Source organism: Nannobrachium achirus (assembly GCF_963921795.1).
Source record: "Nannobrachium achirus genome assembly, chromosome: 17".
NCBI lineage: Eukaryota > Metazoa > Chordata > Actinopteri > Myctophiformes > Myctophidae > Nannobrachium > Nannobrachium achirus.
The window spans coordinates 44858951-44873652 of record NC_137824.1 but is presented as its reverse complement, the minus strand read 5'-3'; the positions used below and the strand labels follow the sequence as shown (position 1 = coordinate 44873652).

At 41.1% G+C, this 14702-nt stretch overlaps 2 protein-coding genes across 2 annotated transcripts; one reads left to right on the top strand and one right to left on the bottom strand.

Moving 5' to 3' along the window:
• Positions 1-2558: 2558 nt before the first annotated feature.
• LOC308302510 (hemoglobin subunit beta-like) lies at positions 2559-4225 on the bottom strand (the record flags this gene model as incomplete). Its single annotated transcript, XM_080746766.1, has 3 exons — positions 2559-2690; positions 3801-4023; positions 4134-4225. The coding sequence occupies 3 exons, from the start codon at positions 4223-4225 to the stop codon at positions 2559-2561; spliced, it is 447 nt and encodes a 148-aa protein (XP_080602892.1).
• Positions 4226-11706: 7481 nt separating this feature from the next.
• LOC308302099 (hemoglobin subunit beta-2-like) lies at positions 11707-12718 on the top strand (the record flags this gene model as incomplete). The annotated part of the gene is made up of 3 exons (XM_080746291.1): positions 11707-11798; positions 11981-12203; positions 12587-12718. The coding sequence occupies 3 exons, from the start codon at positions 11707-11709 to the stop codon at positions 12716-12718; spliced, it is 447 nt and encodes a 148-aa protein (XP_080602417.1).
• Between the last annotated feature and the right edge of the window lie 1984 nt (positions 12719-14702).

Sequence of the window (14702 nt, the reverse complement as noted above, 5' to 3'; positions counted from 1 at the left end):
CTGGGAGTGCTGAATAGCCTTACAGAAGAAGGACCTCTCTAGCCCAGTAGGTGTCCAAATTATTGCCTGTTTAATTTTTCCAAACTAGTGTCACACCAGATGATTTTGGTTTGGGGGACAAAATCTTTTTGATCAGAAATGACTGAAAACATTATGCTTGGACTTTGAAAAGATATAGGCTCACAAATAGACATTTTTTTTGCCTAAATTCATTTTTAAATGAATTTTAGCAATTCTTTTTCTTAGTTTTATTCAAGTTCCCACTTTGAGAAACAAGGTCGGGACAGTCACACCAGATGACATTTACCATGTTTGGTTGAAGATTCTGAAGAAATGAGGAATGAAATGTTTTAATCTTGAGTAAGTTCACATAAAGCTTAATGTCCTGCACAATATTCAGAAGGTTTTTGACAAATATATTTTTTATTTATACATGTTTGACACCGAGGACAGCGAAAACGCTACGTCACGTCACCCACCCATATATATTGTGAAGGCTGCAGGGTATTTCTAACATGATGATGTTTGTATCAACACAGCGGTGGCTTTGTTAACAGCCTTTTAACATTCCCCTGCAACAAGCTGAGGGTTGATTTCCCCCCTCAGGTGTATTATTGTTGGTAACAAGGACAGCTATAATTCCTTCATCACGGAAGTCAAGTGAATGGCGTCAAATAGTGACAACATATTTATTTTTTGTATTTTACTGTATAGTAGTCTATGAGACACCAATTTTGATTGGCTCCCAAGACAAATCTGTGGTGTCCCTTTAGCCAACAATGTTGGCATGTTCTAACTGTGTGCCAAATTTCATGCTTTTATCCTAAAGTGCACGATTCCATCAAAATACTGCCCGAAACGCCCAGACAGGGCTGTCACATTCGCATTTCACAACTTGAAAACCCTGCTGATTTACTGTCAGTGAAATGTTCAACATGGCTTCTCAACCTCAGGACCACAGCCCATAGATGGGCCTTGAGCACCCTCCTCTGTTGGTCTGCAGAATTACAATACAGAAGGTAGAGGTCCTTAGTGGGCCATTTGACAGCATGGTGGAGATGTTGGTTTAATAAAAGCTCAATACTTAATGGTTTGGGACTGAGAGAAATGTGAGATGAATTAAATTACTTCATTGCTTTGCCATGTTATTTAGCCCACAAGCAGTTTCAAGGGATACAGCATAGGTGGGCACTTTAAGGACATCTTAGAAAAATGGTCTTAAGTAATGTGAAGTAAACATAATGCATGGTATCATTATCAGACATGATTTTATCTGTCAACTTATATCCACTCTATATGGACTGGATGGTTTTGAAATATTAGACCTTAATTGTCAAATGTTTAAGCATGTTCTAATCATGTATACTTTACTTTACTTAAAAACATTTTTCAAATTATGTAGGCTATACTTTTGGACAAAATAGACAATTTTAAATTGAGGTGCCCAGGTGTCCCTATAGTGCCCACCTATTCTTCTTCCCACGTAGGCCTATACGTCATGTCCTAGTATGAGCAAATAGGGGAATGGGTTCAATGTCACGTGATTCCCTTGTCTGATCTGTCAAAGACAATGTGCGTCTCAAAGAATATGATTATTGGCAGTATCACAGAAATGTTCAATATTTGGTGGTCCTGTTTTCATTTTTCACAAGATCGGTGGTTGTTTCAATTACCTGCACTACAATATTTCACCATATGTTGCACTATGACGAAATATACCCATAAAATGTAACCATGTGTACGTTTTTAATGCAATTTAGATGGTGAAAGCTGTGTTGTTTCACCCGGTGAAGGAATGGTGGATTCGGTCAAGCGCCAAAATACCCATAATGCGTGTCTCAAAGAATCCTGTTACCGTTTTGGATAGCTCAGGAAGCATTTAAGACTATTATGAAGCACACACAAGGTTCACAACTCACAATTCCTCCATGCACTGACAACATTAAAGCTACACTCAAATCATGAACGCAGTTTGCGCTTTCCGTGAAACTTTGCACGCACATTCCCACTAGGTCAATGAACAAAGGATCAGGTCGACTTTTGCAAAACAATTTTTTTGAACAAAATCATGCATGCAGCGTCAGTGAAGCGGCCGTGAAAGGCCGAAGAAGACCTGGCACCATTTTCACATTGGCCTATATTATAACTGCCACCAGGAGGCCAGAATAACCTTCCTGACCTGGTGGAGACCTGTGCTCGGAAGAACACTGCTTCTTGTTTGCACTGCTGCTTGTTTGAAGCTGCATCTGTATAACTTTCCTGTCCTACTCCGGATTTGAGTTCCAAATTAAAACATATTTTTAACATGCCATGCTAATTCTATTTTCTATTGAGGCAAAAATATATTACTGTCAAAATAGTCTATAGGCTATAGCTTCACTTCAAATGTTGTTTATCTTTCTTCTATTTCATCTTTTAGGTTTGTAGATAATATGAAATGATGATCTTTGAGAAGTTATTTCAGTATTGCAATTTTTATTTGCACATTTTCAAATTCTGTGATTTCAATGAGCTCCTGATAGGCCTCTCATTCTCCAGGCCTGAAGGCTCATGGACATTTAGTTGTACTGCCTGGCCAGAGCGGAGCACACCACAGCCAAGAACTTCTGCCAGGCTGACTGCATTTCAGGAGTGAAGGTTTGAACTCCCAGCTTGCCGGCAATGACGATGGAGAGGCAGTCAGAAAACAGCTGTGGGGCAGAGAATTAACACTGTTAGATTCCTGGGCTGGAGGTGAGTTTGTTAAATAGACTTTTTAGACCTGAGGCCAATTCTTAAAACTTCTTCTAAATCCCAACAGTTTTGGGAATGATGTCTTTTGATTCCAAAAATGGAAAATAATAATGTCGCTATTTATATATAGAGCAAAATAAAATGTCACAGATAATGTCCCGGATTGGAAGGTATAAAGACGCACGGCACGTGTAGAGGGGGGGGGGGGGGGGGGGCTTTGGGTGCTTGGGCACCTGCCCTTTTGCCTCAAAGTGCCCTTTCCTTTTTTCATTTTTTTAATGTAAAAAGGAAGGGATATGAAAAAAATAATAATTTTCAATTTCACTATAATAATTATTATTTATAATTATAACGTAAATGAGCTGGCTGCCATCAGTCAGTTTTTGTTTCACCTGATGCAAGTGCCCTCTCACCTCGTTAACCTTGTAGCTGCAAACAACATTATTTGAGAAGGCTAAGTTCTATGTACTTTTCTGGTGTGAAATGGCACGAGGGACCCCCACAAAAAGACCACCCCCAAAAATGTGAGGTTTGAGCACCTGCCCACTCAGTGCTCTCTGCACGGCTCTGAAAGATGTATCCACGAGTTTCCAACTCCCCATAGTGCATTGCGCAGACGCTGTACCGAGCTTCCGGCGCCGCAGCCGAGTGTGATTTACAAGCTCACAACAGGCTGCATCTGCGACGTGTCGTGAGCTTGTATGTCTGCTATTAAACCGGACGTGTGGTCCAAATAATCTCCAGTCGCCTCCAGCAAACTCCCGCGGAAAGAGGTGGATAGGTTAAACTGGTCTATATTTGAATAAAATAATATTCAAATCTAATCTTAAAGCAGATCAAGTAACATTACTTCTAAGGTACTTAGTTTCAATAAATGCATGCCCTATTTATTAATTATGTTATCATTCGTTCTTTTATTTGTTAGAGTTTAACTTCATTGCTTCTCTCTTTTATTGGTGTGTTAATTTCTGTATATATCTCTGTTTTGCTGAAAGGTGCTATGTTAATGAAGTTATAGACTAGAATAAATAGGCTAAGTCTTCTATTGGTATTTTTATAAATGTTACCCTAAAGTTGTCGGGGTCGACGTGCAGCTTCTCGGAGTGCAGCTTGCTCAACTCCGTATACGTGTCCTTGATGTTGTCCATGTTCTGCATAGCTCTGTCCAGACCGTGCACAATCTTGGTACCATGGGCTGCAATCAATGGGTTGATTATGATGTCCTGTGCGCTGTACAAGTTACCAAAGGCACCAAAGTACCGCAGGCACCAGGGGTACACGATCAGACACCTGGGGAAACAGACAATTATCAAGTTGGATTTTTTTGTGCAGGGAACGATCAGACAAAATGTTAAACATAACATCTGACTATCATCTAATTTTGTTGGAGGGGAACTCACCTCTGTAGAGCCTCTGCTCCGACTTCCTCATAGTTCAGAGTGTTGAAGATGTATTGAATTAAGGTACGTTCGTCATCCGTCCATTCAACCATGGTTGCGTCTTGGTGATTTCCTTCAGTCTCAGAAGAAATGCAGACCTACAGTAACTAGAGCTCTTATGCTCTTTATATACGTGAAATGTCCTCGGCCTTAAAACGAGAAGACAGGTTGTGATAGGTTGGAGATGAAAGGTCTCTGATTAGTCTGCTTTTCTAGAAGTTTCAAGTCGATTTTAGAATATTTATTTTGGTCTACATGCATCACTGGAAGTACACTGTGGACTGTTTATCTTCTGATAATTGACAGTCACAGGACAGATAAGTTTCCAATAATTTGACAAGTTATATCGCCTTACACCGACTTACTTGAACTAAGCCTGTTTTCATTATCCTACTATAATCTTTAATGATTTGATAGGACTGGTAACTAATTTCATATGCAATGAATTTAATGTGTCATTGGAGTAAAGAAAGCTCTGGCTTCCTGCAATAACCTATTGCACTGTAGTAGCTTTCTGCAGGCCTATTAGTCAAAACTAAAAAGCAGACTTATGTTTCAGCTTTAAACCCTATCCAATGGGAAATTAAATTATGTGACCATAAATGTTTTGAAATAGGCCTTTCTTTGCATAACAGTTGCAGTGTTTCTACATAGTATTACTATATATAGAAAGATACACTATACATACACTGTTATCTGCAACAGCATATGTCACACACCCTGCCCAAAATAAACCCAAACTCTACGTCAATATTAAGAAAGGGGAGGAAGGGAGTAGAGATATTGCCAATAAATAATACAAATGTTCACTTAAAGGACCAGGTCACCTCTGGGACAACCAGATCTTATTTTATTATTGTGTGGGACACGATCAACACAATCCTGAGTTTTTTATGTTCAATCTGTGTTTTTAGATATTTTAGTATTTCAGCCGATTTCAGCATGCTACAACTGGTCATATGATGCAAAATGCATCATATGACCAGTTGTAGCATCCTGAAATACTAAGATATCTAAAAACACAGATTGAACACAAAAAATAATTCAGGATTGTATTGATCGTGTCCCACACAACAATAAAATAAGATCTGGTTGTCCCAGAGGTGACCTGGTCCTTTAAGTAATTGAAAGCTATTAGTTAGGGATGAACAAATGATCAACATTTCACTTGCATGCATTTGTATTAGGGATTAAGTGATTCATCAAGGAACTTGGTCACTTTAACATAATCTATATAAATCTTTTGCCTCAAAGGCTTGCATGTTAGTTACTGTTGTTATGCACATGTCCAAACATGTACAACTGTATTCCTGCATGCTCTGTGTACAGCACCAGGTGGAGTCAGAGTGCACAGACAATACAGTGGCACACAGATGTGTGTCACTTTTGGTTTATCCATGATCCTAGTTTCCTGAGGATCTATACTGTACACTGTCTCTTTGCATGTTATGTTCATGTGATTACCTTGTGTTATGGCCCTGAAAAAGTTACAATTAGGTTTTTATGTGGCCACACCCACCAGGGGCCAGCCAAAGGGGGCCCCTTTAAAACAGGGGTGCATAATTTAAAAAAGCAAAGCACAAAATCATAACAACACCCTCGGATCACTCCGCGCAAGCCAGCAAACCGTGCATGAAGGAGTTTTTTTGGTTGTCCAACCTTTTTTCATGGTGCTGTAGGCAGTTCTCCTCCGGTCAACAACATGGAGCGATACGGGGAAAACAGCAATAATAAACAGCAATATACAGCAAAATACAATCCGTCTTCTGTGCACGCACATCGATCTAATCCAATGCAATCCACTCATTCCGAAGCCTTGATTTTGTCTGTCGTCTGATCGAAAATGATGAGGAGACGCGCTGGCCAACTGGGTGCATACACAATACAAGGGCACGTAATGGCCGCCCGTGGACACCAGTTGCTCCCTAGCAGATGACGTCATCACGTCTCTGACGCAATCACGTCTCAGGAGCTCTCTTAAAGAGACAGAGCACGACCGGCGACTGTATTTAAAAAAAAATTATAATTAATTTCATAAATTACGGGAAAGTACGGGCAAGTACGGCCGGCTTACAAAGTGTTAAGTATGCCTGGTTGTCAGGTGGGTGGTGACCCAGCGTGGGTGAGTGGTAAAAGGGGAGGGGATGATTATTATGATATCATTAAATCTGTGTTTTCTGATTGGCACTTTTGACCCACAAGGTGTCAGCCTCCAGGAAGAAATCCAAAATACGAAGGGAATACAAAATCGCTCATAACAACCACGGCAGGGGGTCTAATGAAATACTGTCTACCTCATAGACACATGAAAACCAGAAAAAGAACAAAACTATCGCACCACCTCTTTAACCAAACCAAACACACAACACAGTAGCTGGTGCAAGCCAAAAGGCGTAGGCCTATGTATTAAGGGAAATGACAGAGTGCGGGGAAGGGGGTTGCAAGTTATCAACTCAGGTAGGTATTCATAAATATAATATTATTAATAATCATTTCTTCTTCCTTTTTCAGGGCAGGTAAGTATTATTAACAAACAGTCTTTCTTCCTTTTCTGGGCAGGTGAGTAATGTTAACCGTTCTTTCTTCTTCCTTTTCAGGGTAGGTGAGTATTTACCCTATACGCCACTGGACATCACAACAGTCTAATCCCATTTCTATTTAGGGTTAACTTTAGCTCAGTGTAATCCTTCAACTTAAATTCCTCCCAGTCCGGGGCAGGTGAGTATTTAGGGGTTGACGGAAGTATAATATTAATAATGATAACTTCGTTTATTCCCGGGCCAGACATCCACTCCTCAGTGTTCCATGCATTTCCTCTCTAAACATAATAGATGTGTAGGTAGAAGACTGGCCCCATGAAGTGAACGGGAGGGTAACAGGAAAAGCCGACCTAAAACAAAGTCGACCCAAACTCGTTTCCCAACAGGTCTGTGGCCTTAAGCTAGATGCAGAATAGACAAAAATCTAATCTTTGCTTCTGGGGGTCCCTGGAACAAAATATTTTGCGATGGGGTCCGTGGCCAAATACATATCATTATGGGGGTCCTTGACATGACAAAGTTTGGGAAACAATGATGACAAGCAACACACGTTTTTTCAGGAAAACTGTTAGGATTTAGAAGACATTTTTAGAATGTGCCTATCAGTGGTTAAGGACCCCCAAAATGTGTTTTTGGCCTCGGACCCCCATCTCAAAATATTTTGTTCCACGGATGGACCCCTATCGCAAAATATTTTGTTCCAGGGACCCCCAGAAGCAAAGATTAGATTTCGGTCTATTCTGCATCTAGCTTAAGGCCACAGACCCGTTGGGAAACGAGTTTGGGTCGACTTTGTTTTAGGTCGACCTTTCATGTATTCAACAGGAGTGACGCAACTCTCCGGGGGTAGAAGGCTCTGGCAGGTAAGTATTTGCCTTCAATGATGCAGCCTAGGAGGAGGTGTGGTCCTCCGCGCCTAATTCTGCCTTCATAGCGACTTTAAGCAACGCTACGGCAACGGCAGATGATAACGGTAACGGGAAATGATCAGCGCTCCATAGATAAACCTGTCGCCGTCGCGGCCGTCCCTTCCCACGTAGTGTCTACTACGTCTGCTGCGTAGACACGTCGCCATGGCAACCAAAGTGTTTCAACCAACACAAAAATAAATGTCCATACTCCATAGTCAGTGCAAATAAATCAAGAATAAAGAAAAGCAAGAATAAAAAAGCAAGAAAGGGTGCCACAGCAAGACGCCACAAGCAACACTCTCCTGGAAAGTACTTAGAGGTCAGAGTCAGAACAACTTATGTTCCAGTAGTGTAAGGTAACAGTTGTCCTAGGTTGTCCTAGGTTATCCTAATTGGCCTTGGCAAGCAACGGAGTCTTGTTGTATTGCTTGAGAGCGACCGTGTGTAATTGATAGAAAATAAGTAATTTATTGGGTGTTATGTTACCCCATTAAAGCCTGAGTTATACGTGGTCATCAGGTGTATGTATAGTATATAATGAAAAAAAAAAACATCACAAGGATGCAACTGGGACGTATCATCAGTGATGTAGCCTGGGGTCGACGGGTGTTTCGGGTCTCGCAACATCATACACCCAGGTGACCCAGCCGTGGTTGATCAAGTCCCGACTTACGTCCCAGTAGCTATCCACGATCAGTCCTATTAGGGTAAGACAGGGTCACTCAATGCGCTGCACCGGAACTACTCTGCCGGGATTGGGGGCAGCGGCCACTCTGGCGCGTGGAAGAACTATACAGTATACAGCAGGGATGTCAAACTCAAATACACAGGGGGCCAAAATGTAAAAAATGGAACAAGTCGAGGGCCGGACTGGTTCAATGTTTATTTAAACGCAAGCTTGCGGTCACGGGCCCTCGATACGCAATGAACTAGTGCATTGTGGGACTTGTAGTATTATGGTGGTGTGTGTGTAGTAGACTGACTCACTGCCTCAGCCTGATGGCATCACAAGTCTAATATTTCCCCCATTCCATCCATAGGGATATCCCTTTGTTCTGATGGTTAAGCTGTTGGACTTACATGAGGGAGACCTTGGTTCGAATCCCAAGCATTGCATGTGCAATATATCAGTGGTCCAGTTCTAATAGTAATTAAATATCCTCCCAAGGGCCGAAGATAATTCATTCACAGGCCTGATTTGGCCCCCGGGCCTTGAGTTTGACATACTATACAGCATTTCCCACTGTAGTGGATGTTCACAAACAAATACCACCTGACCCTCACTGAGACTACACCCCCACACAATTCACACGCACGCCCACACTCACACAGACGAACCCCCTGACCCTCACTGACTCTGAGAGCTGGAAATAAAATAAACTGAACTGAACTGACTCTGAGGTTATCACGATCACTGCATTCCCTCCTCCGTTCAACTCACACACCCAATTCAGTCCAGTGTAATGTAGACGTGCACACAGTCATGCATCTTGGACACTTAATTATGCCTGCCATATGGACCTGATTGCTTGTACCATGGACTTTTGAGAATGTGCCTTGTTCTAAATTGCGCCGTTACACAGACATATTTTATTTTCTTTGTTCAAACAATGCTGAAAATGAGCGCAGACACACACACACACAAGCGCGCGCACACACACACACACACACACACACACACACACACACACACACACACACACACACACACACACACACACACACACACACACACACACACACACACACACACACACACACACACACACACACACACACACACACACACACATATATATATATACTGAATATATATTTCATCACACTGTCTGGCCAAAACCTCTTAACTCCATTTTTTAGGTTTTCGATTTTTTTGGTTGGTTAAAATAATATTGAACCAATGGAAAGTAGTAAAAAGTGCTTGGAACAAAACCTCCTAACTCCACACTTTCTGCCAAACCAGCAAACTCCACCCGATTGGCCCTCTCTTTTTTTTTCATAAACATGTGCTATTGAACACCTTCTACGTCTGTGTGTTGGTTAAAATAATATTGAACCAATGAAAAGTAGTAAAAAGCCATTCGGTCAAAACCTCCTAACTCCACTTGAGCTCATTTTCCTGAAAATGAACATTTTGGAGTTAGGAGGTTTCGGCCCGACAGCAGAGATATAAAAGTTATTATCACAAACCAAAACAATAAAAACTTTCATCAATGATTTTTTTAAAGTTTTTTATAAATACAATCTAAACAATCTAATAATGTCCATTAAAAGTGAAAATAGCAGACAGATCTGCTTTTTTCACTAGTTTTGGTCCCATGCAGGCAAACGTTTAATTTCTCTTTTGGGTCTTGAGCTAAAACGTTTGGGAACCACTGAAATAGACCTGTCGATGAAGTAAATAGAAACGTCTAGCCAAGCTGAATGTATCACAATGTATTCAAACCTGAAATTTATTCCTGTGCCAAGATGCTCTTGCCTGTTGTCTGTTTTCTCAACGATATCAACATAATTTGCATCCATGTAGGCCCTACCGGTATATGGTGGAAAAAGTATTCACGTTTTACTTAAAGGTGGACTAGGCAAGTGTGTATACAAACACATTGCCCCCTCCTCCTCCCCTCTATGACAGGCATCAAACAGGTAGTTGTCTTCGATGCTTTCATTGATAAGAGAGATCACTAACGAGCACTTGACACTTTTATGGCCCAATCAATTACCTCAGTGCAGAACCCCTCTGAAGTTCAAAGGGAGCTATTAAGAGCTCTGGCCAGCTCCTCCTGACAAAAACATCCCTCCAAGGGATGAATGTCAACTTAAACAGTGGAACAAAACAAAAATGCAGCCATAGGATGTGTCTTTCTGCAAGGAAACACCCCAGCACAAAAATATAGTGACTGATAGAGGGAAATGACTGCTAAAATATTTATATACATATATACTTGTAAGACGCATCAGGGCGTGGTCGACCCATGTCTTGGCCATCTGGCCAGTGATGTATATCGGACCAGTTACCCATATATTGAGACTCCTGGTACCCATATTTGGACACCCATGTACTGTTATGAAGATATTCTGTGAGAGCCCAAACATGCTTACTCAGTTATTTGTTAGGTGAAAGTCCCATGACGTCTATGAGATCTGACATCATACATACCGGTACAATCCCTTTTATGCCCATACATGGAGATCCATGTCTGTAGAACCAGCCACACAGATGTGGGCTGTCATGGCCATATATGGATTCTGTTAGTGCGGTGTGTGGCCGATGTGGCCTCCATATATGGGTATTCCCATATGAAGTCCTGTTAGATATTATGGTTAGTAATAGTATGTATGGGCATAAAAGGGATTCTGTTAGTGTGGTTCCCCTGACATCACAGTGACGTCAGAGCATGATGTCAGAGCGGCAAACCCATAGACCGTAAAGTCTACGGACAAGATGTGACAGTTCTGATAGTAAACTGCACCCTACGGTCGCAATAAAAAATAGGCTTAAAGTTACCTAGTTTCCTTTTAAGTAAAAGTATCAATACTGCAATATAGAAATACTCTGTATGTAAAAGTCCAGAATGTACTTGAGTAAAAGTACGAAGGTATTGGCATCATCAATTTTACTTACAGTAAGTGCAGAACTTAAGTAAATGTACTTAGTTACTTTACACCACTGAGGGACATACTGTATGCTGCTGTTGGATAAATTCCTTACAGTCCTGTTTAATCCCTAAAGATACAACTGGGAGAAAAAGGGTCCAATGAAGCCACTATGGATGTGATGTATACTATAATTTGACTAGAAGGATTGAAAACGTCATTATCTGTCCTGTCAATTATTAAAAGATGAACAGATTATACAGCGATGGATGCAGGCCAAAATAAAGGTTCCGAAATCTACTAGAGGCTTCTAGAAAAGCTAATGACGACCTAGATCAGAGACATTTCAGCTTCAACCTATCATAGTCTTCTCGTTTTGGGGCGGAGGACATATCAGGTATATATATAGAGTAGGAGGGTCCTAGTTACTGTACAGTGCAGTAGGTCTGAATTTCTTCTGCGACTGAAGGAAATCACCAAGACGCAACCATGGTTGAATGGACGGATGAAGAACGTACCTTAATTCAATACATCTTCACAAATCTGAACTATGATGAAGTCGGACCTGAGGCTCTACAGAGGTACAGAGTTCCTCTCCAACAAAATCAGATGTTATGTTTAACATTTTGTCTGATCATTCCCCTTACTGTAGCTAGAATCACTCTTGATCAAAATCAGATCAATAATCCGATGTTATGTTCGACATTTTGCTTGATCATTACATTTACCAATATTTCTACGTAATCATTTTCTGTTTCCCCAGGTGTCTGATCGTTTACCCCTGGTGCCTGCGGTACTTTGGCGCCTTTGGTAACTTGTACAGCGCACAGGACATCATAATCAACCCATTGATCGCAGCCCATGGTACCAAGATTGTGCACGGTCTGGATAGAGCTATGCAGAACATGGACAACATCAAGGACACGTATACGGAGTTGAGCAAGCTGCACTCCGAGAAGCTGCACGTCGACCCCGACAACTTCAGGGTAACGTTTATAATAACTAATAAGAAGAACTTTATCAATGTGGCGCCTCTTCAAAATAAAGATACACTGTGTTTTAAACATACATAGAATTAAAGCACAAGTAGCAATGGTCAAAAAAAATAACATAATAATAGCAATAGAAATAGACAAACATGGCATGGAATTATTTAATTAAAAAAAAAAAAAAACTTCATCTGCTAAAGATAACTTTACTGTTTTCTTTAACGGATACCATGAGTAGGGTTAGTCTGACATAGAAACCAAATTCAAAATGCCATACAGGGTGCCATGAAAATAATTGAACGTCAGTTCAAGGTTCAAATCGATTTAACAAACTCACCTCCAGCCCAGGTATCTAATGGTGTTAATTCTCTGCCCCACAGCTGTTTTCTGACTGCCTCTCCATTGTCATTGCTGGCAAGCTGGGCATCCAAGTCTTCACTCCTGAAATGCAGGCAGCCTGGCAGAAGTTCTTGTCTGTAGTGTGCTCCGCTCTGGGCAGGCAGTACCACTAAAAGTCCATGGTCCTCCAGGCCTGACGAATGACACACCTATGCAGTTCACTGTATTCACAGCATTTGAAAATACACAAATAAAGCATGCTGTATGACATTGAAATAACTATGCAAACTTCTTTGTTATCTACAAACATATGAAAATGATGCGATCAAAATGTAAACAAGATGGGAAGCAGCTTTGCAAATTGAATGACAACGTTTGAAGACAAACTAGACCAGTGTTTCCCAACCTTACTTGCCTGGCATTGCCAGCCTCTATCACACACTTCGTTTTGGGAAGAGAGTCTGGGATTTCAGGAAGAGTTTTCATTTCTGGGGTTTGCCCCAAACCACGTGCCCCAAGCCTACAGAAACCACGTGCCCCAAGCATACAACCCTGATTGGCCAACCCTTGAAGCAGTTTGAGGAAATAGAATATCAATGGATCAGTGCCAGACCGTACTACAACACCACTACCGCCAGGGGGTGTTGTTGTGTTCGGTCTGGTTTATTAACCAGGCAACAACTTTACAGTATATTGTTGCAAATGTTTTTATATACATTTTTTTTGTTCTCTACACGTTAAAAAATAAATAAAAAGAATAGCCCATCTACAATTAAGAAAAAAGGTTGAGAACCACCACAAAATAGTTTACTCAACATATTAGTCTTACATTATTATCATTAAATATGTCAAAGTAAATTTTGTAATGGCTCATGCAGTCTGGTAATGTCCCAGACCTCAAAACAGGTAGAACAAAGAGAACTACTGGTGAGGAGCTGGCCAACCAGTGAATCTAATCCATAAAAAAGATCTGCTGTAACCTCAAACAATTGTATTTGGATGAAGAACACCAACGTTTCAACAATCCAGACGTTGTCTTGCCTCAACTTTGAGAAACGCTCAATACCTATCAAACACAAATATAGGATACAGATTAGCCACTAAAAGGGGACAAGATTTTTGTTTTGCTTTACCCTCATAGTTTTATTCTGTGCGATGCTATGCAATGCAAAATGAACTGGGTGGGGACTCCTGGATCGCTGATCGCTGCCCTCCACTCCCTCCTATCCAGCATCAGGGTCTGGAGCCCTGCTGTCTCGCTGAAGTGTGTCTACAGTAGGTGGTGGGCCTCTTTCCCCTTCCAGCTGATTCTTCAATTGCAATAGAGGTTGCATGAGGTATCTTGGATTCAATACTTTTGGTACCAGGTAAAAGGCTTCTCTCTCTCTCTCACACACACACTTTCTCTCCTTCTCTCTTGAAACATCGCGAAAAAAGGTTATGGCCATTTGTATATTCACTGTCCCATCGACTTCACTATACAGGAAAAGAAAAATATTTAAAAAAGAAAATAAATGTGCTTTAAGTAGCATGTGAGGGGTCAAACTAGGGGTTCTTCATGATTCTGAATCCATTGCAAGCATTTGTTTTGCATGAAAAACAGTCTTAGGGCAAAATATCGGCCCCCAAAAACTGTGAAAAGTGAAGATTCTTTGATGACTCATCACTTTTTACAATTTTAGGGGGCCAAAATTTAGCCCAAGGAATGTTACTTAATGCTACTTAAAGCACATTTATTTTTGTATTCTTTTCCTGTATAGTGAAGTCGATGGGACAGTGAATATACAAATGGCCATAACTTTCTTTCGCAATGTTTCCGGCAGAGCAGCTAGGTCTCTCATTCTGTGGACCTTAATGACCAAACTAACAGATAAAACAGAAATAAAAAGTACGGCAGAACATCACAGGTCCTCTCCCATTATCAGGGACTCAAATAGTCAGGGCAAATAGTCAAAGCATGCAACGCCTGTGGAGACAAAGATAAGGAGACTTGCAGCTGTGTGTGTGTGTGTGTGTGTGTGTGTGTGTGTGTGTGTGTGTGTGTGTGTGTGTGTGTGTGTGTGTGTGTGTGTGTGTGTGTGTGTGAGTTTGTGTGTGTGTGTGTGTGTGTGTGTGTGTGTGTGTGTGTGTGTGTGTGTGTGTGTGTGTGTGTGTGTG